The following is a 22,083-nucleotide window of genomic DNA, read 5'->3' as shown; positions in this document are numbered from 1 at the left end:
TCCTTAACCACTCAGGTCTTGAGGGTGGTGAGATGTGCTTTTCCTTCAGAGGCTGGTGTGCCAAAGATGTCTGTTCCAGGACTCTGCAGATCTGGCTATGGTAACACATACTCTAGTTGCTTCACTCTTGGTCTACTGCGACACTCTCTGTGCAGGGCTGCTTTCAAAAACTTCAGCTGATGCAGAATGTGGCAACTAGGATATTAATGCAGAGCATGCAGCTCACTCCTTGAAACAGCTGCTCTGCCCCCCGACTTATCTTGAAGCCCAACTCAGAGCACTTGGAAAGCCCCTTGTGGTTTGGAACCAGCTTATTTGAAGGGCTGCCTTCTCCCATATCAACCTGCTCGCTTGCTAACATCATTACCTGAAAGTCCACCTTGTCAAGCCCCTTTCATAGTCACAAGCAGGTTCGGGAAAGCCCTCCCAAGGGTGGGTCATCTTACCTCCACCCCCCAGACGGTGAAGACTTTGCTTTGTAGGATGGCTTCCAGACAGACCACATATGCAAATTGGTTTTAAGTTGACCATTATCTATATGTTAGGACTGTTATGGTTTCTTCCTGTTGTGTTTATGGAACATGCTTTAGTTGTATTCAACCTATTTTTCCTCACTATTTTTTATGCATTTTGGGAATTGTTGTTGCTGTAAACTTGGATTTTATGGCTTTTTTATTATAAATTATGAGCCATCTTAGACTATTTATCTTAATAGGAAAAAGAGGTTCTAAATCTTTAAATAAGCAAGTAAAAGAATGTGAGTTCCCAGTCACAATCTGAAGTGGTGCAGATGTCCTCAGGGATCACAAGGGTTCCCAAAATGCAATGCAGCTAGCAAGACCCAGAACCTGATCTCACAGCCACCAAGACAACGTGCAGGATGGTATGTGCCCATTTACATGGCATTATGCCTCCCTGTACCATCTCACTTGCGGTGCCAGTCAAGGGGTTCTTGGATAAGAGGGTTGCCCCACTTTGTGAGGAGGTGGTTGGCTTGGCTTGGCTGCTCTTCAAGAGCCCCATCTTACGACATCCCTCCCTGTATCCTTCCCAGTGCCCAGGGAGTCTAGAAAAGGGGAACAAGGGAGGGTTGAAAGGTTCTTGCTGGTGATACAAGCAGCCCAGCTGGAAAGGGAACAGATGTCTCTTGCCAGCTGTCAGGGCAGGGGAGGGACTTGCTGGAAGCAGATGCAAAACAAACACCCCCGGATTCATGGCTTCCCCACATACACAGCCCTTCCCCACTCCTGGGACCCACCTGGAGCTTCTTGAGGTTGGTGTTGACACTGGCCAAGTCGGGCCCAGCATCTGCCACCTGCAGCTGGCTCTCCATGTGGCGCAGACGCTTGTCGAGGTCTGTGAAACTCTGCATCAGCTGGTCGGCCTTGGTGGCTTCCAGCAGCTGCTGGGCTTTGGCCTGAGTGGCAGCCTCGAGCTCAGCCCAGCAGAGCCGGATCTCCTCCAGCTTCTTCTTCACGGTTTCAGCAAGCTCAGGCTTCTCGTTGATCAGCCGATGCCCCTCCTGGGGACGGGAAGAGAGAAACAGTTGCCTACACACCATTAGAAGCAAAATCCTTTGTGAAGGAGTCTCTGAGCTGTGCAAATATGCATGCTTATTGTAATGGTGCATTATTGACTCTGCACGTTTATTCGGAATTTTGGGCATAACTCTGCACTTCTGCTGGTCATGGGGAGTTGCAAGCAGGGGCCCTGTCCCACACATCCTTGTTCAGGGACTCATTCCCATGGCTTCCAGGGTCCCACTAGGCATTGCCAAAATGCTGCCAACCATGACAGCCAGACACTCACTTTCTATTACACTTTTTTCTGGGCTTCTGTGGCATAATAACAGAGCTTGGAAAAGTTACTTTTTTGAACTACAACTCCCATCAGCCCCAGCCAGCACTCTTTCAGGTAAGCTGGGCCAAAACCGTACAGGGTTTTAAAGGTTAAAACCAACACCTTGAATCGGGCCCGGAAAACAACTTCTTATCCTGGGACACACAATCTCCCCCCCCCATCTCAATTGCTGCTTGTGGGGGGATTAGGCTGCCTGTAAACTGCATCCACTGCTCTGAACACTGACCTCCTTCATCTCAGGTGTGCTCCGAGTGGCTGGTTGTGTTTACTCATCTCAACAGGATTACGAAAGTAGGCAGTCTAATTAAAACATACCTTCTTAGGAGGTATGACTTATGTTTCCTCACTTCTAAATCTTTCCTGCGGTTGCAATTATTTTAAGTAGTTCTGAACAAGAACCTCACCCAATCAACTTCTCCATACACTGAGTGTAATTTTAGCTAGACTAAAGGTCTCCTTTGAAGGAGGCTGGACGAGGAAGGGAAGGCTAAGCCCCAGGTGTCTACATATGGCCCCCATCTGGTGCCTCCTCTCTCTCTGAGGCCCTGGCGTGAGGGTCTTGCTTTATGGAGGAGGAAACCTGCAATCTGACACCTTTTCCCCCATCTTGAAGTATAGCTGCTGCCAGACACCCCCCTCAAAAGGCACAGACTTCCTTTGTGTGTATGTGGGGGGGTCACCTGACCATCTCCCAGCGAAGGGGTGAACTCCTGCTTCCTGTTTCCCATCACACTGTCGTTCCCACTGAGCTGCCTGCCACGGCCGCATGTGCATTCTTCCCTGCAACAGGCACGATCCCCTCCCACAGTCCAAGGTGCACCATTTCCCCAAACCTTGTGTGAATGGAGGAATTCATCCTGCAACGGGTCACAAACCCTTTCTGGTGGCTTTGGGGCTCCCCCTCCTGGGGGGCTATGGAATGACAGACTGTTGTGACGGGAATGGCAACCCTCCCATTTGAAGCTGTTTCATGCTGAGTCAGACCCTTGGTCCTTCTAGCCTAGGTTTGTCTACACTGACTGGCAGCAGCAGCTCTTTGAGATTTCAGGCAGGGATTGTCTCTCCCAGCCCTACCAGGAGATGCCATTGGGGGCTGAACTTGGGGCCTTCTGCATGCAAAGCAGGCACTCTGCTGCTGAGCTACGATGGCCCACCAGGGTGCTGGCTCTGCTTGTGTCCCTGCCCTCCCTGCAGAGGAGAACTGCAGCTGGAGGAGATGGGGATCGCCTCTGTGGGGGGACATGCCGCAGCCTTTGCCTGGGAGCACCCTTGTGCTTTTGGACCTCTGTGGAGGAGATCCTGTCCTGCCACTGCTACCGCCCCCGCTTGAACCCTCCGAGGGCTTTGGCAGCATTGCTATGTTAGCCCTTGTTTTTACAGCTTCCTTTGGCTGGGAGTGCAGAGGACTGTGACCACACTGGCCCTGTGGTGGTGGCTGCAAACGCAGTGGGATCACAGGATGAGTCTGTCCGATTCTCCTGTTAAGGGTTCACCAGCTTAACAGGTCCTAAATACGGAGTAAGCCCCCTCCCTGCAGAGCACTAAGTTTAGGACATGACTTTGTGGAAGTCAAAGCCTATAGAAATCAAATAGATCCACCCATGTATGAAGATATTTTTTTTATTCACTCTTCCTCAATTGTTAGAGAATTGTCAGAATGCGAAGCAGCCTTTGCTTATTTTGGCAAGCGTTTGCAATCAGCAAGAAAGGGCATTTTATTTATTTGGGAAGGAGGGTAAAAGGATTTGGGTCTAACTGCGGATCTCTTCAGGTTGACTGGCAATTGTGTATTATTCTGGCTGGTATACCTTTTTATCTGGGTGTGTATTTCATGAAACATTTACAGACTTAGAAGGCTTAAAATGCGTATGGCTGGATCAAAATTTACTTTCCGCTGTATCTCAAAATCAAATGATTGTCTGATTTTATCAACTTAGCTTACTGCAAAATAGGTAGTTATTCCATTTCTATGACTGAATTTTTCATTTGTTGTTGTTATGTGCCTTAAGTCGATCACGACTTATGGCAATCCTATGAATCAGAGACCTCCAATAGCATCTGTTGTGAACCACCCTGGTCAGATCTTGTAAGTTCAGGTCTGTGGCTTCCTTTATGGAATCAACCCATCTCTTGTTTGGTCTTTTTCATAAAGGATATGAAATAAAGGATATTGATAAATGCTTAGCAATTATTGTCTGGTTGAGGTTAATCACGCAGTGATTATGGAAATCAACTCTGTGCATATTCAAGGCTGTCAAAGATCATATTTTAACATGCATCTTAACGTTATCCAGTGAAAACCCAGCATCCTACATCCAGTGCAAAAATGCTACCTCACAAACCACATCAGCCATAGAGGCCTCACTTTGTGTATGGACAAGGGCCGGGATGGGGAAGGGAATAAAGGGGGAATTATCCTCAGATCACCATTCCTGCTCCCCCACATTAGCTCTCTAAAGGAGAATTTGGGCCTTGCTAACAGCATCATGCCAAGAGGGGCACAGATGCCACCCTCATTCCCAACTGAGGCCTGGATGTCTCCATGGCAACCTGAGAGCCTTAGCCCTTGAGTGGAGGAAGCCACCATCTTTCTGTCCAAGCAAAAAGGCTCTTGTGCAGCTCCCATCCACTTCCCTGAGATGGATTGTGCCCCATTACGCATGTCAGGCAGGTGGAGACGAGAGAGGCTATCTGGGATTTTTCACCTCAGGCACTAACACATCCTCAGCCATTCTGGCCTTCCAATATTCTTGCCAAGACCAACATTATCCTCCGGGGAAGTTCCAGACACTATATATTAACAGATCAAAAAGATCCTTCTGAATTCTGCAGATAAAATACAACTGGCTGACTTATTTTTTTCCTATAAAATGCCTGTTTCGCATGGTTAAAAAGTGTGCACCTCCCTCCCTTCCCCAATCTGATCCCCTAGTAATTATCATCATACACTCACGCACCAACTAGATTTACGCAGAGCCTCCTGGGGTGGGGAGCCTCTGAGAAGCCTTCAAGCCGCCATCTGCAAGGCTGCCGCTGTGAGAGATCACAGGCTGGCATTTTGCCAACAAAAAATGCCCAGCAGGCCCCAAATGTTGCAGGAATTGTTGGAGCCATCCTCACCCCAGCATCCCCCCTGCCGGCCAGCTCCGCGCTGATGAAACTTGCTTACTTACTTACACGTGAGCATATGCATTACTTCTCAACAAAAACATACTCACAAATGAAACACCATTGACAGTCCAATTCCCATCTTTAAAAAAAAAACTAAAAAGGCATCTCCAACAAAAACCACCAGCCTGAGACAGCGGACAGTCAAAGAGGCCTTCATTTGCTGGCAGAAAGAGACCACAGAGGGCAGCCTGCCTATCTCAGGTAAGGGTGCTTAACAAGGAAGGTACCACCACTAAGAAAACCCTGCTCTGTAATGCCCATTAATCTCACGCTTTAGAAAGCGAGCACAATTCACTGGTGTCCAATCAGGGGTATATGCCCTGGGAAAACCTCCTCACACCCTTGCAGCCACACAGGGCTCCTTGGGGTGGAGGCTGGAGAGAGAGAGAGACAGAGAGAGGCCTTGCATGAGCTTCATTTAGTCCAGCACTGCTTGTTCTAGCTGGCAGCTGCTCTCCAAGGTCTCCAGCAAAGGCAGGGGGTCTTTCTGAGCTCCGCTATCAGAAAGCCTTTATCCCTAGAGTTGCCAAGGTCGAAGCCTACGACAAAGCATGCATTGTACCACTGGGCTACCACCACCCTAGTACCACCACCCTGGAAGCGGCCGTCTCTTTTTTGCAACAGGGTCAGCCAAAGGCTCAACTCCCAGAGAATGCCAGCTGAGGGAAAACAGGGCAGAAAACAGGCATGGCCCAGACAGTATCAAGAACCCATGCAACCCCATGCCATAGGTGAGATATGGCCTCCCTTCAGATCACACATTCACCAGAGGAGACAACGCCAACCCCTCCCTTGCTAGCTGCGTCTGGGTTCAATCTGAGCCAGGTATTCACTCCAGGACCAGCCTAGAGAAACAGTCTGGGCCCCTAGATGTATAAAACCAAGTAACTAAGGCCTCCTCCCTCCTCCTCCCTGGATGCCCAACCTGGGTCTGGGTTGGAACCCTTGAAACCACCGTAGGGGCTCACGTACTTAGATGCTTCTCCATTCCAAAGTCAGTCAGTCCTTCCCCGCACAAAAACCAGGCATCAGGGATGATGTTGCTGTATGAAGGAACATCGAATCATATGAATCCCTACCTACCACCTGAGGAGAGCCAACTTAACGAGCACAATGCCAGTGGGAAAGGCACATCTGAACATGTGCAGAGTGCCATTCACTCACCGCTCATTAACCACAACCTGCCTTCCAGGTCAAAGGGCCATGACTGGGACCCCCAGGAAGGATTCAGGCCCAACCTTCCTTGATCTAGATCTCAGTCAATGTTGCTGCCACAAAACAGGACTACGTGCCCAGCCGCATCTGCCCCTACCCAAGATCAAGCCTCACAACCCAGACCACAAAGGACCACAAATAGAAAGCCAGAAGTAAGGGAACTGACCCCAGTCCCCCCCCCATGCACACACACACACCCTGCAGGAAAAAACATTCACTGATGCAAGGGGGAAATCCCTTGCCACCTCCTTGTGTGGTCATCTATCTAAGCAAAGTAAGAGTCTGAGGCCTTGACAACTCTCTTGTGCCTCTTTGGCTTCCATGCCGCCTCTCCAGACCAGGGAGCACAAGGATCCCTGGGCCACAACTCATGCTCTTGCCAATAGCGGGGGGGGGGAGAGCGGCTACAGAGGATGGGCAGGATGAGGGACAAGCCTGAAGCTGGGGTGGCACAGGTCCCACCCTGTAACATTTTCTGCCCCCTTACATTTTTTTAAAAAAAAATTGCTACAGAAAAAAATTCTCCTGTCCCTACTTTCTTGGTTGCCCCCCCCCCCAACTTTTAGGCTGGTTACGGCCCTGATAAGGGGCCACCAGGAGTGCCTGGGCAGCTCCCATAGAAGATGCCACCTCTTGGTTCCCCCCAAAGAAGGAGGACCTTGGAGGCAGGCCCAAGACTTACTGCCCAGGCCCTAGTGATTGGGTCTGCTGCCCTGCGGAACCAAGAGAGGCCATCCAAACACTTCCCTGCTTTTGAGGACCTCACACAAGGGCATGCGAACGGGGAGAAGGACGCAGACCCAGCTCCAGATCTCAAAAGGAGCGGACACGCATGCCTGGGGGTCTTTGCCTGGTACTGGGATGTGGGCATCAGCAGGTGCACAGAGAGGCCAGGGCCGCAGACACTCCTCAGTGCCACAGGGAGAAAGCACTTCTAGATAGACGGAGGGAAGGATAGAGAACGATAGACACCAGGAGGGAAATGGCCAAAAAAACCCCGCGCGTGGCCTCATCTTCGGAGGGGGAGGGGGCACTGAGGAGCTGCTGGGACTGGCACTGAGCACCCCCCCCCCGCTCACTCACCTTCTCGATCTTGTGCAGCCATTCCTTGTTCTGGGCCAGCTCGGCCATGAAGGCGCGGTGTCGGAGCCATCGCTTGGGCGCTCGCTGGTGCCGCGGGAGAGCGTCCGTGCCGCGGGGCGCCTCGCCGGCCATCAGCGTCTCCTTCTCGGCCACCCAGCCATCGAGCTGCATACGGAGGACGGGGGAGGAAGCGCGCGTCAGCCTAGCGGGGGGGGGGAGACCCCTTGCCGCTCTGCTCCTCCCCTCTCCCCCCGCACCGGTGCCCGCTCCCTCCCCTCTCGCGGCAGCTGCTGCGCACGCGCCTCCAGCACGCGCAGCCTCCCCCCCAGCCCTGGCCGATATGCTGCAGCGGGGAAGGCAAGCCCAGCGAGCGCCGGGGGTGGGGTGAAGGAGGACCGGCGGTCCTTTCCTTCCTTCTCCGAGCGCGCGTCACCGGCTAGCGAGGCGCGAATCGTGAAGGCGGAGAGGGCGCGAGGCTGGGCCTCGGACGCCTGGGTCCCACCCGCAGCAGCCCGCCTGGCCGGGGAGGGGGAAAAGGGGGGCGCTCTCACGTGCCCGAGCCCGCGTCACCTCAGTTAGCCTCCCTCTAGCCCGGACGCCTGGGTCCTCTTTGGCTCGCTCTCATTCGGAAGCGGCTCCTGAGTCAGAGCAGGCTCGGGAAGGAAAGGAAAGGAAAGGGAAGGGGCCCTCCGAGGGGTATCCCTGCCCCCCCCCGCAGGGACTTTCCTGCCGGGCAAACCGAGGCAACCCAAAGACCCCTCGGGGGCGCCTCTTCTCCGCTGCTCTTCAAAGCATCCCCTCCCCCTTCAGCCGCGAGGAGGAAGCCGCCGTCCGTGATGCGGCAGGCCCCGGGTCACTGCAGGGGAAGCCGATCGCTGGAGGCGGAGACCGGGCACCTCAGGGAAAGGGCGGGGAGAGCTGCGGGGACAAGGCCCGGCGCATTGAACTCCCGCTAGCAGCGGCGGCGGCTCTCCCTCCTTCCTTCCCTCCGGTGACTGCAGGCAGAGTCCGCAGCCTCCTCTCTCTCTCCCCGCCCCCGCTCCCGCTGTTGCTGCTGCTTCGTCCCTCACTCCATCGCTCTCCTCCTCCAGTTCATTTTGCAAACAGAAGAGGCACAAACTCTACCACTGGAAGAGCAATTTGGGGGAAATCGGTCACTTCGAGCCACTCTCAGCAAAAGGGCCATGAACAAATATCCTGCCTATCCCACCACCGGTGTGTGTGTGTCAGATTTCAGGTGGGCTGTTGGGGGAACCCTTCTACTCAAGGCCAAAACACAGCACAACGTACCTGAAACTTCTAAAAAGTCCCAACATTGGCCTAAAGTCCTAGCCTGGGGAAGCCCAAGAAAGAAATGCCAAATCCAGAAAACCCTGGTAGAGTGGCGATTAAACCCCATGGGAATGTTCATGTCCTGGATGCCACCTTGGTCAAGCACACCAGACTAGGAGGCCAGACGCCTGCAGCCAGGTGGTGCCTGCAGCCAGTGGGCAGTGGAAAGCAAAGGGGCCAGGCCGGTTGCCACCCCCCCAACCAAGTTGCCCCAGTTCAGAGAGGCCTACCAGGCCTTGAGCCAACTGCCCTCCTGCCCATTTTTAATTTTTTGCAAGGCACAGACACACCCTTCCTGTGTGAGCACCTTCAGACCCAAGCTGCGAGGGGGAGAATCACCTGTGCCCCTCCAGCCTTTTCACCCAACACACGTCATTAACCTGTTCTGTGTGCGTGTGTGCATACACATGCCTGTGCCACACACATGCTCATCCAGCATTAATCAGCACAACTGAGGATCAGCCTGGGAACATAAATGCTATCCTAATTAGGGAGAAATGGAAACATGCTAGTAGGTGTGACCAACAGTGCAAACTGAATGCTAACTGGAATCCCTGGAGGAAAGGGGGTGCATTTCCACAAAGAGAATTGGGGTGGGGGAGGGCACACACCTCTTTGATGCCTGGGCCTCCCTGTTCATCCATCTCCACAGCAACTACGTCCCTTGATTAAGCCACCTTCCATCCCTCCCCCTTCCCTGGGCCTTTGGGTCCCATCGGTGCTCCTGCCATGATGCCCACAGGCATTTGGAAGAGCCACTCTGTGCAGCCAGTGGGGTCAAGCAGCACAGCATTACCTGGACTGGACTCTTTCAGAGTTGCATGTTTGAATGTTCCTCCATGCAAAAAAGAAAGGGTGGGGGAGAAAACCTTCCCTGCACCTAGAAGGCTAGCCTAGCAGGGAGACAGCTTCCACTTAACCTTTGCTAGAGGAACCAGCCTCCACCCCCCAGCTTCTAGGGGACTTTGGGAGGAGTAGGTGTTTCCATGTTTGGAAGATAATGCTGCGATATCTCCTCCCATCTGAGTTGTTGGTGTCTTCCCCCTCACCAGCTGTTCAATGCACCCCAGAGGACAGCCAAGAACATCATGCCCCCGCCCCCGCCCCTCTGCCCAAGGAGCAGCGTACCTCGTGGCAGTTCTGCAGGAACTGCTGCAGCTGCAGGTGGTCACTGAGGCGCTGCATCCATGCTTGTGCAAGCTGCAGATTGTGCTGGCTCCTGTGAAGGAAGAAAAAAGACTGGTCAGGCTGGGGCTGCCTGTGGGCCTGGGCAGGAACACCGAGGGGGAGGGGGAGAGTGAGAGAATGGGTGTCTGTGTGTGTGTGCATGCGTGCCTGGGTCCAAGACAGCACCTCTTGGATACCAGCACACACATCCAGGACACACAGCCTCTCTCCTTAATGACAGCACAGGGCAGTCCAGTGATAGCAGCGTAAGACAGCAGGGTATGCTGCCTCTGCAAATGGAGGTTCCTTTTGCATATTATGGCTAGGAGCTGACCCACAATGGAAAAAAACACCAAGGATATCCAGGTCAACTTGACAGCATTTAATGCCTGTTCAGATCATATTCCTATGAAAATATGACACTGCTTTGGATTCCCCAGTTAAGAACATAAGAAGAGCCTGCTGAATCAGGCCAGTGGCCCATCTAGTCCAGCATCCTGTTCTCACAGTGACCAACCAGGTGCCTGGGGGAAGCCTGCAAGCAGGACCTGAGTGCAAGTCCAGTACAGTCCAATCCAGGCTGAATGCTAGACTTCAGACCTCATTGCTCAGTCTCTCATGTTGATGGTCAATTCTAACCTCATCTACCTCTTGCTGGCAAAGGAGCTGAGGTTTCAGCAAGCTGCTCAGGTTTGGCAAAGTTTCTGTCTAGCACAAGTTCTGCAAACTTCTTTTTCAGCAACTGTTTTACAAAGTGCTCACTTTGGTACAGGAAGCCAAAAGGAATAATTCTCTAAAGAGGCCACAGCATATTTGAGGGTTTTTTGGTCAAACGCAAAATATTGCATAAATTATTTGTTACCAGTGGCCGGATATTGGGATAGCTACTTGCCTTTGCCACAGGCCCTCTTCTCTGACCTTTGGGCTAGTCGCAAGACGTCTGTAGGACCCACCGACGCACCCACCAGCAAAAGCACGATCCTTCCTGGGACCAGATCCCACTGAATCATCACACCCTCAGCAAGGCTTAGCTATTGAGGGGACATCTCGGTACCTCAAATCCAAAGAGCTTCTGAGCTCTGCTCAGCTCTTCATTTCTAATCTAATGTCAGTTGAAACGAGCTGTTTGTGATACTGTGAATTTGGGCACAGCCAAGCTGCTCACTTGCTTGACCTTAATTAGTAGAGGGACTGACTCACCCTCCACACACACCCAACCCAGATAAAATGCCACACAAGATAAAGCAGCATCGGACATTACATATAAGATATAACAATAATTCCAATATTCAGCTTTTCTCTTCCCCCTCCGCCCTTCTTGAAGCTAAAATAATAACACAGCTCAGAACTGAGTTGGTTTACCTATCTTTAACAGATAAATATATTAAGGATTTGACACCAATTAAAACAGACAATATTAGCTACTGGTCCTTCACAAAGGAATATTTCATTGGGAGATGGCAGCTTCTGCGTTGAGGGAAGGGGCATCTTAATTGGCTCCACATGGTAATGACTTTTTTAAAAATCCTAAGCCCCCCCTCCAAAAATATTTTGAGACCTCAAGGCAAATGTCCTTGACTGATCATGGAATCATAGAATAGTAGAGTTGGAAAGGGCCTATAAGGCCATCAAGTCCAACCCCCTGCTCAATGCAGGAATTCAAATCAAAGCATTCCCGACGGGGCTGTCCAGCTGCCTCTTGAATGCCTCCAGTGTTGGAGAGCGCCCCCCCCCCCCGCCCAGGTCATTGGTTCCATTGTCATATCGCTCTAACAGTTAGGAATTTTTTTTCTGATGTTCAGTTAAAATCTGGCTACCTGTAACTTGAGCCCATTATTCCATGTCCTGCACTTTGGGATGATAGAGAGAAGAGATCCCAGCCCTCCTCTGTGTGGCAACTTTTCAAGGACTTGAAGAGTGCTATCATATCTCCCTTCAGTCTTCCTTTCTCAAGGCTAAACATGCCCAGTTCGTTCAGTCTCTCCTCATACGGCTTTGTTTCCAGTCCCCTGATCATCCTTGTTGTTCTTAACCACATGAGGTGATAAACATGATGGCCATGAGCCTTAGCTTTGCTCTTCTTTCAAAAAGGTATGAAAAATCTCTCCCCAGATTTTTTTTTGCAAGAAATTGCACTCTTGAGGGTACTTAGTAAGCAGTCCACATTTCCCCAGAAGTTAACATATTTTTTAAAATACAGATGCATGGCTTAAGTCTGCTTAAGTCTGAAGGCCACTCAAAAATTCCAGCTTTTTAAGCAACTGAATCTGGCATGTAGCCACGAGCAAGTCAGCTTCTGAACCTTGCTGTGAATCTATACACACACACATACACACAGAGGCAAAGTGGTGGGCACAACCTTTGGACACCGTCCTGGAAGTTCAAGCCCTTTGGACACTTAACACAGAAAGAAATAAGCACATGTCAGGCAACACCTCTATCTGAGACTGGATTTCCTGGTTCATTTTGAAGCCTTGGGTGTAGCTTAGTGGTAGAACATCTGCTTTGCATGCAGAAGGTCCCAGGTTCGACCCCTGGCATCTCCAGATAGAACTGGGAGAGACTCCTGCCTCAAATCCTGGAGAGCTGCTGGCAGTCAGTGTAGACACTACTGAACAAGATGCACCAATGGTCAGACCCAATGTCAGGCAGCTTTCTGTTTCTATGTTACTACAGCTCGTGTGAGGGGCAACAGAGGCAGCAGCAGCTCATTGGAGACAATGGCGGGACCCAGGACTGGACCGCTGCAGTGATTTGGCAGTTGCGTGCACATGCCCCATCCCACCTCTTCATGAAGGCAAAGAAAGGAGCTGGTGACCTTTCAAACTCAGTTTTTTGTGTGCAGGAAAATATGCTTATTTTCTAAAGTTTTTAAGCATGTTAAGGTTTGCCCTGCAAAATGTTTTCTGTGCCTGAAGAGGAGAAATACATTGCCCAATATAATTATCCCTCTATCACGCATCACTAGGCAAGACTGACAGACGCTATATCAAGATTGTGAAAGGGTTTGGGGGAGAGAGCAGCATCTGCTGGGGTCAAGCCTATCGTGTAAGTCATCCTCCCAGCGCATATTTGGGGACTAATACTGAAAAAGAAAGGCTTCTTACAACCCTCATGTCATTAGTCCCACCTTGCCAATTGGGCCAGGCAGGGAGGGAGGAGGGGGGCATTCTGAGGCTGAGAGATAATAGCTTACAAGAACATGGCAAGGTACTCCAGTCTTATTGCTGGGCAGAATAATTTGACAGCCCTCTTCCAACCACCTGCATGCAGACGTATTGTGCTCCAACACATCTACAGGAACCCCAAACAATACTGTCAACCAGGAGCTGTGTGTCACTTTTTATGGTTCTCAGCAGCCCCAGGGAGTGGTTGGCCGCCCATCGTTCCCTTACTTTGCCTGGAGGGCATCCATTTTGTCCTTCACTCGCTCGCCATAGAGGTTGCCCTGCCGAATCAGGCTCTCGCCAGCCTTGAGGGCCATCGTGGTCTTCTGCAGGTTGAGATCCATGGTTGTCATGAAGTCCTTGTGCTTCTTGATGCCCTTCTCCACCCCTTCCACCGTCGTGGGCAACTCTGTGTGGGCCAGAGTTGTTTCCTGCAAGAATTCCACAAAGGAACGCCTGATGTTTCCGATGTAGAAAGAGCTTTCTGCTCCAACCCACCCACCCATTTCCTTCTCACTTTCCCTGTAACTGCTGGCAGTGAGGCTGTTGCCCAGACAAGGCAAATAGCCCAAGACCTGAACTATAAGGACTTGCATCCTCGGGTCCAGTATCCTGTTCCCACAGTGGCCAACCAGATGCCCCAGCGGGAATCCCCAAGCAAGACCCAAGAGAAACAGCCCTTGTGATCCCCGGCAACTGATGTTTAGAGGTATACAACCTCTGACACGGATGCTAACCATCATGGCTAGTAGCCACTGAGTGCACTACCCTCCTCTATGAATTTAACTAATTCTCTTTATAGCTGTCTAAGTTGGTGGGCATCACTACATCTTGAGAGGAACAACTGATTTATCATAAGCGCTTCTGAAGTGGCCTTTCCAGCTCTCAAGTTTGCTTACAAACACAAAAGCAGGCAGAAAACCAGAAACAGAACTGAAAACAGCACTAAATAAATAAAACAAACTCCTTGGTTACAATGGGCATGGAAGGCAGGCACCGGCACCGGCACCCTTCGAACTGAGCCAGGAGATGCTGTCTCTTGGTCACTGTGGTTCACACCAAGGCTGCCCAGCAGAGCAGTTGATGAAGGACTCCAGCAGCTGCAGCAGTAGCTTGAATAGTTTCTGGCTGCTGTGCCCACTACCACCACCACCCAGGATCCACGGCCGTGAGGGAAGGAGCAATATTTGTAGGGAGCAAAAGGCAGCTGTGCCCAACTCCCACTGCAAGAGAGCCGGGGGTCCCAGCTCCTGCCCCGGCCTCTACCCTCTTCCTCCTCCCACCCCCTTTGCCCACCTACAGTGGCCCCCTGGCAAGATGTCCCACTCACCCTGCCTTGCACCATTTGTGGAGGCCACCTGTGCTGGGGGAGGCAAGCCACAGCAGGAGCACATGCCAGCCCTCAGCCATCCACAGCTCTGCCCATTTGGCCAAAGGAGAAAAGCCGCTCCTCTGCTGCCCCCCACGATTGCTGGAGTGGGAACAACAAATAGGGCAGGCAAAGGCAGCTGGCCCAGACTGCCAAGCGGGCAGCTCTAGGCTCCAAGACCCACGGCAAAGCCTGCCCTTCCTTTATTTTCTCCCCACGTGTGAACTTAAAAGTGTTGCTCCCAGGGCAGCTGCCTGTTTGGGATTATACAAGCTTCTTGCTGGGGGGGGGTGTAGATTGGCCACTGGAGAGAGTTTGTGGTATTTTAGTCCCAGACCAGAACAGCCCTAAGCCTCTGTCTTGGCAACTTACCCACTGACTGGGCCACTTCAATTCCAAACTGGCACCCAAGAGCACCAGGGACTGTGAAGTATTCCTGCAGAATTGGGGCAAATTTTGTCACCTGTTTTCAAGAATGAAACCCTAACCCTGACGTCTGCCCTGAGGTGCCAAAAGCATCAACAAGGGAAGTGGGCCCATTCATCCCAGTGCCTCCATACGGGATCCCCCAGCATGTCAAGAGGTTCAGCCCAGACAGACTTTCTCGGAATGGGAGCCTTGGGGCAATCCAGACCCGACCCCCATTATTTGCATCTGGCCCTTCTCAAGGCCCACGTGGCTCCTGAATGTGGCCCTGTTGTAGATCTAGCTCCTGTGGACTGTGCCAGTACCCTCAGGAGGGTTCTGGGGGAGGAGAGAAAGCCGCAAGTGGAATGGGTGCCCCTCTCCATTTGGTCCCAATGCTAAGGCCTTCTTGAGCTCCCAGAGGGACCTTCCTACCAGCGACGTCTGCAGTGCAGGAGGAAGGCCTGTGCATTAGCGCCTTAGAGAACTCGCCCACGGGAGCCATCAATGGGCCATTCCAAAACCGGATTAGCAACTCCAACTGAAAGGCACAGAACACCCCCCTCCCATTCATTCCCCGGGAGTAAATGAACTTTGCATATCCCTTGATTCAAAGCACTCAAGCAATGACAGAGTTTTGCTCATGTCATATATCTAAGCAGCTGCAAAACAGCGGCCACTTTGCTGTGTGGCCACATGGACTTTAACTGGTTAATGAATCCACCATTTGGTTAAAAGCAAGTTTCCTGGCAAAGCCCCTTTAATTGGCCAACAGCTTCCTGAGGTTTCTGCGAAGCTGCCACGGATGGTGCAGGGACCAGGGAGGGGGTGGAACAGGCACAAGTGTGTCAAGGTGGAAACAATACTTATTCTTTAATAATAAGGCCTCTGGTCTAAGGCTGACCACCTTTTAGTCCCAGGCATCTGAGGGGTGGACTGCAACTACTCACTAAAGGCTGAAAGAAAGCACTGAGGCACTCTCTGCTTTGCTTTGACATCCAGCCTCCCTGGGTGGCTCAAATTAAGCCCCAGCTGCAAAGTGCTAGCCACACCAGTTTAATGGTGCACAAGTCCAGGTGCAGCCAGTCCCTGGAAAGGCAGAAACTCTCCAGGAACCTTTTGATATCTACCAGTGCAGAATGATTTCAATTTAGCTCTGCTTTGTGAAGCCAGAAAAGACCGAAGGGATAAAAACATCAGGAGAAGAGGCCAGCAAAAGCTCCTGGAAGGCACCTCCCAGGGTCCCAGCTCACTGCAGCACCGTTAACAGGGCAAGCACCTCTTCAGGGCAGCTTTGGACCACCAAAACCAGCAGTGCTCCTGTTTTACTGAAATCTCTGGCCAGTAATTGGATTTATCTGGCTTGCACCATAAGAGTTTCTTTTTCTTTTTCCTCATCCAGATCCCTCATCAGCATAAAGGGACTGGTATTTAGAAAGTCCCTGGTTCAAACAGGTGCATTCAGGATTTGTCCAGGCAGATAATTTTTCAAAACTTTTTTTTTTTTTTTTATGCACACTAAGCTCCAGGCACTGGGGCAGGAGGGTGAGAAGGAGGGAAGGAGGGCAGGCAGGCGTGCACTTCCTCCTCCACCTCCTGCTGTGGCTGTCACATGGATTACCTGGCTGTCCAGGCAGACCTCTGCCTGCTTGGCATCACGTAAGAAGAGGAAGAAGATGTGAGCCTGGACCAGCACTTCCCGCCGGCTCTCCCACATTTCCAGCAGCTTGTTCCAGCCCACGTCCAGCTTCTGCAGCCACTGCTGGAGCGAGAGGTATGGCAGGTCCGCCTCCTCCAGGGCCAGCAGGTCGCTGACCGCCTGGATCTTGGCAAAGTCCTCCTCGTAGCGGTTGATCTCCTCCTTGAGTGAGGCGTGCTGGTTCAGCAGCTCCTCAGCCTCAGACAGGTTGCCAGGCAGTTCCTCTGAAACTGCTGCCGCCTGCGTCTTCACCAGCCATGTCAGGAAGCTGTCCAGGTCCTGGATGAACTGCTGCAGCCTGGGGGGGTGGGGCGGGCAGACAGGACCACAGGGTGGGTGAGAGGCCCCCATTTCCCCTGCCCAAACCCATGCTAATGTGCTTGTGGCAGAGGAGAGACGGGGCTCTAAGGCCTGCACTCTCCGCCACGCTCCCTGCCACACCTAGTCCTGAGCCGCCTCCCCTCCTCCTTGGACTCCCCTCTGCTCCGCAGCTTGGCTGCGAGGGCAGCTCCCCTGCTGACCTGCTGGCCACAGTGAGTGAGTCCTCGCAGCCCTGAAGGGTCCTCTTCAGAGCCTCCCACTCCTCGCTTATCTCCTCAAACTGCATCAGGATCTCCATGGCCTGAGCTGGGTGGGTGTTGGCCAGCGCCTCCCCTTCCTGTTGCAGCTCGATCAGCCGGGGCTCCAAGACCACCAGGGCAGCTTCCATGGTGGAGAGGCGGCGCTGGAGGGAGAGGACACTGCCCAAGTCGCCACTGTTGTACTGGGTGGACTCAATGGCTTTGCGCTTCTCCCAGACCTGAGACTTGATCTCGTTGCACTCTAACAGGTAGTTCTGAATCTTCAGGATCGAGTCGAGGTGGTCTTTTTTCTGCTCCACCAGCTCTACCACACGGTTCCACCTGGCCACGGGGCGGAAGAAAGAAGCAGCAGGGACAGGAATATCAGGCCTGGCTCAGCAATGGTGTCTCGCCTGGTCGCCTCTGGCAGGCTGGAATTCCCTCCAAGTGACTAGAGCAAGGAAGCGTGGCAAAATATGCTCTCTCACTCTCTATTTTGTCCTTTTCAGACCACAAAAGGAAACATTTCTGTAGGCCAGGGGTTTTTGTGGCCTTCCTTGCAAAAAACGGTGCTGAGTTTTGTGGGGGCCACTGATCCATTTAGTCTCCAAAGAAAGGGATATGTGTGTGGGAGAAAAAGGGAATCTGTGGCAGCTGTGTAGAGACTCGTGTGTGCAACTCACACACACTCAGCACGTCCCCACAACCATCAGGATTCTGTGGCTCCTCACAAGAGGGGAGGCGGATGGCACAGAGACGGCTTCCCCAAGGGTCCCAAATGCCCCTTTGGACACATTGCGCTACAGCATGGGGGGGAGGGGATGAACAATGTGCAACAATCCTCACCAGACAATGACCTCTCGGGGCCAGCAGCCAGGTGAGCAGCTGCTGTGAACTAAAAAGTGAGCTATGGCGGATTTAGAAGGACTTTCTGAATGCAAAGGCCTGGGGGGCGGGGAAGAACACTGTTACTCTGTGCCCCGCCCTTGCCGCAGCTCCATCCAGGGCACTCTACACGTGGGGGAGGGAAAGGGGACTCATCTGGCTGTGGTTTAAGAGGAAACGGGTCCAGGCAAGGCAAAGGGTGCCAGCCTGCATTGGCTAATGGTGTCAGATTGCCCAGTTTTATTTCTAGCCCACTGTTGGGAGTTTCCTGGGTACAGAATGCAAGACGCCCTAGGCGGGCTCTGCCAGTTCATGTGCGCCTTGCCCTAGGAAGCCATAAGCTGAGACACCTGTTGCTGGTTGACATTGTTCAGTGGAGAGAGCAAGGTGCTCTGCATGTGCTTAGATGACCTGCTTTCTTCCTTCCGTGCACAGCAGGAGTCTTTAGGGGAAAAGGCACTTCCTACCTGCTGTTCAGATGGTCCTGGCAGGACCGGACTTCAGAGGAACTCGGGTGACCTCCATCGACGAGCTGCTGCACTATCTGGTTGACGTCCAGGATCCGACCCATCAGGCTGTTCATCTCTTGGTCAAGGCTTTCAAACCTGGGCAGAAAGTGGAGACCCATCATGGAATAAATGCCTCGGAAGCCAAAGGCCACCCTGCCAGAGAGGCTGCATGGAAGACCAGATCACAAGGCAGCAGCAGCAGCAGGAAGAGGAGCAGAACAAAGTATTGGAGCAACTGCGTGTGACAAAACCACTTGTTGGGAACTGTTGTTAAATGTGTTATGGTTTTGAAGGAGTTAACAGAATGCCTGGGAGAATGGAGTGATGTAAGACTGCCAGGTGGGAGGGGGCGAGTGAGAGAGAGAGAGAGATCTAAGGGAGGGTTTTGTTGCTAGGATTTGGAGTGGGAGGAGGGAGGTTGTGTGTGGGAGTGAGTTGAGTAGAAAAGGGTGGCGTACGTATTAGTTAAAGGGGGTAGGGCAGGCAGGGGAGAGAGGGACTATGCATCAATATACTATTGAACATCTTGTATTTTAATCAAGTTATTTGGTTTACATTCCTGCATGTCTGCCTGGTCACATGGGCTACCGTATCAGGGTCCTATCCAGTTCCTGCACCTACATCCTACTGTGCCAACAGAGCACACCAGGGGTCCCCCTTTTGGGTGGGACAAAAGGTGGAAAGGCTGAAGCTTGTGGGGCAGGGAGCACATCTGGCCCAAGCTGAGGCAAGTGTCCCGGGGGGTGGAGATTCCCCCAAACCAGGGGCAGGGTGTCAGGAGGCAGAATCCTTGGTGAAGGGCTGGTTCACGACACCACGCCCCCTGCAACTAACCCTAAACCGTTCTAGATTTAGATTTGTTGTATCTGCTGTTTTAAGATGTTTTGACTTATGTTGTACACTGCTTAGAGTTTTATTTAAATATAAGCAGTATATAAATGGAACAAATACTAAAGAAATAATAGATCTGCACCTGCACCTTGGCATCACACCCAGGAGCAGAAGCAGAGTGCCAGGGCACTGCCATCCTCGGCCAGAGGGAAGGGGGCGGCAGCTTTATCACTGTTTACTAGGACAGGGTGGGGGCACAGGTGGGAGAGCATGACGCATGGGTGGAGCCAATCTGGTGCCCTCACCAGGCTGCCCTGGCCCCACCATTGTCCCTGCCCCAATGAGTGGCAGCAAGGCTGTTGCCAAAGGCTGGCTGTGCTGCTCCGCATTGTGCCCTCCTGCCCTGAATAACTCATTTCCTGGCACTCTCCCCTTCCCCCCAGACTCCCATCTCAACCCCCATTGGGCAGCATCCTCCCTCAGCACCTCAGGGTCAAGGGACCAGATCAAGGATTCCACCAGAGCTCATCCACAGATGTGGGGAATGAACCACAGCTCAGTGGGGTGCAGCACCTGCTTGGTGCGCAGAAGGACCCCCCCAGTGCAGTTCTTGAAATCTCTAGGAAGGGCTGGGAAGGACTGTTGTTTGCCAAGACCCTGCAGAGATGCTTCTGGTTCAGGGAAACAATTCTAGCCTGATGGAGAAATGGGCAGCTTCGTGTGTCCCGAAATACCCTGGCTCCCAGCCTCCGTTCCTTGCCCCTCAACCCAAAGGCCAAACCCAGAAGCCTCTGCTGGCTCTGAGCTCCACCGCTGCTACCCACAACACACACACACACCGCCCCCATTCCCTCCCTGCTGCCCCCTACCGGTGCTGGACCACCTCAACGTCCTCCAGCTTCTGGGGCAGCTCCATCCTGTTCAGCCACTGCTCCTTCTCGTCGATCCAGACCTCACAGGCGTTGACCTCGCCGAACATGCGGTAGACAGCCAGCGCATCCTGCAGCCACTCCCGCCGCAGCACGGCTACCTCGGCCACCTCCCCGTACAGCTGCTCCACTTCCACGATGCGGACCTGAACATCCACCAGCTCGTGGTACTCGGGCGCCAAGGCAGCCAGCTGCTTGCGCAGGGTCAGGACGGCCGCCCGGTGCTTGTCGACCTCCTCTACCACCCCCTTGTGCTTCTTGACCAGTGACTGGGTGGAGGACTCGTCGTGGCCAAAGTCGTCGCTGGAGACCAGGCGGTAGGCGTCCTGCAGCCAGGCCACCAGGTCGTCGGTGTCGGTGCTGAACTGGTAGAAGCTCAGGGCCCCCTGCAGCTTCTGCAGGCGGGAGGCTGCCAGCTCCTCCAGCTGCTTCCAGTGCTGGCGCACCTCCCGGATCTTCTCCTGGATGGCACTGGGGCCACAGCGCTTCCGCAGCAGGACCTGCTCGCCCCGCCTCATGGCGGACTGCAGCAAGGAGCACCGGCCGCCCAGCTCCCCCAGCAGGATGTTGTGCTTGCTCAGCAGCTTGGCCACGCTGCTCAGGTCCTTGCCGCAGCTCTGTGAGGAGGAGAGGATGTGCTCCTTTTCCCGCACCCAAGCCTCGGCCTCCTCCATCTCCTGGAAGAAGGACCACAGCTGGCGGGAGGCTTCCAGCTCCTTCCGCCGCTTGGACGCCAGCTCCTGCAGCTGCTCGAGGCAGCTCTGGACGTGGTTCACCCGGTTGCAGATGATCTGGGGGTCACAGGGCTGGTAGCCTGAAGAAGCCATCCCGGGTGGAGAAGGGCAAAGGGAACAGGAGAAGACAGTTGACCTCTGAGGACGCACATGGGGCTCTGTCCCTCTCTTGTCTCTCCCAGGGGGGCATCTGCATGTACTCACAGGCACCCTTGGGTGCACGCAGATCCCTGAGGCACTCTTGGCCCAGGGGGCAAGGAGACAGTCTTGGGCCTGGAACACCCCAGGATTCATTACTGCACCCACAAGGCCAATGCCAAGGTGGGTGGGCAGGTGGGAGGGCATGCGACTCTGTCCTCAATGTTTACCTGCCAGCTCCGAGAACTTGAGGGCTTCCCCATTGAGGGCTTGCACCCGCTCACTCTGCGCAGAGATGTCAGCCTCCAGCAGGCTGTGCTTCTGCAGCAAATCCTCCACTTCCAGGAGATGCTTCCCAAACTCCTTGGATGACAGCTGGGCCTGCCGGGAAAGGAGCAGAGGAAGGGGTGAGTGCCGGGGGGGGGGATAAGAGGCCTCTGGAGGCCCCTCCCTGAAAACAGCTGGCCTCTCCTGAGGCCAGGCAGGGCCAGGCAGGATCTGGAAGTCCCTGGCTGGTGCTGGGCGTGAGAGGCAGGGGATCGGCACACGCTCTGCAACATCTGGATGCCAAGTGGCAGGGCATGATGTATCCATGCAGACAGCTGACCCAAAAGGGAATAACGTGACTGATGCAGGCGTTCCTATAGGGTGCTCACATTTCCCGGCCAGCTGATCTAGAGAAGAATCAGGTGGGTCAGGCTTTGGAGGTGATCAGGGGCTGGATAAGGGAGGGTCAAGTTGGGGTTGAGGGAACCCCAAGCTGAGGTGTGGCTGGCAGGCTTGAGCCTTCGGTCAGGCTTGGAGGTGGGTGCTGGTGGGATGGGGAGCAAGGGGGCTCCCATTTGCTACAGTAAGGAGCGGGGCCTTGTTAAGACGAGGCTTTGGAGAGGGCAGACAGAACATGGCTTCCACAGAGAACCCGTTCCTTGCGGGTTGGCCCTGAAGCCTCAGTTATGAAAGGTGTGTCAGGAGTAAGAACCTCAGGGGAAGAGCCCTGCAGGTGGGTGAGGCCAAAGTGGGCCCATCTAG

General features: G+C 53.3%; 1 protein-coding gene across 6 annotated transcripts in view; it reads right to left on the bottom strand.

The window, feature by feature from the left end:
- The window catches only part of SPTBN4 (spectrin beta, non-erythrocytic 4), a 59,013-nt gene that overhangs the window by 16,021 nt on the left and 20,909 nt on the right, over positions 1–22,083 (bottom strand). For 4 of the 6 annotated variants that reach the window (XM_061597402.1, XM_061597399.1, XM_061597400.1 and 1 more), the window contains exons 13-21: positions 21,285–21,435; positions 20,123–20,996; positions 18,381–18,518; positions 16,990–17,370; positions 16,391–16,766; positions 13,224–13,426; positions 9,790–9,880; positions 7,330–7,494; positions 1,259–1,522 (exon numbers count right to left, since the gene is read on the bottom strand). In XM_061597402.1, the coding sequence (XP_061453386.1) occupies positions 1,259–1,522; positions 7,330–7,494; positions 9,790–9,880; positions 13,224–13,426; positions 16,391–16,766; positions 16,990–17,370; positions 18,381–18,518; positions 20,123–20,996; positions 21,285–21,435 (2,643 nt within the window). Of the gene's footprint in view, positions 1–1,258; positions 1,523–7,329; positions 7,495–7,899; positions 8,206–8,225; positions 8,908–9,789; positions 9,881–13,223; positions 13,427–16,390; positions 16,767–16,989; positions 17,371–18,380; positions 18,519–20,122; positions 20,997–21,284; positions 21,436–22,083 lie in introns of those variants that run through there. The other 2 variants (XM_061597405.1, XM_061597404.1) reach the window with 2 other exon arrangements.

This window comes from Rhineura floridana, chromosome 15 (assembly GCF_030035675.1).
Source record: "Rhineura floridana isolate rRhiFlo1 chromosome 15, rRhiFlo1.hap2, whole genome shotgun sequence".
In the NCBI taxonomy this organism is placed as follows: Eukaryota; Metazoa; Chordata; class Lepidosauria; order Squamata; family Rhineuridae; genus Rhineura; species Rhineura floridana.
The sequence above is the reverse complement of the archived record's forward strand: the minus strand, read 5'-3'. Positions and strand labels throughout refer to the sequence as shown.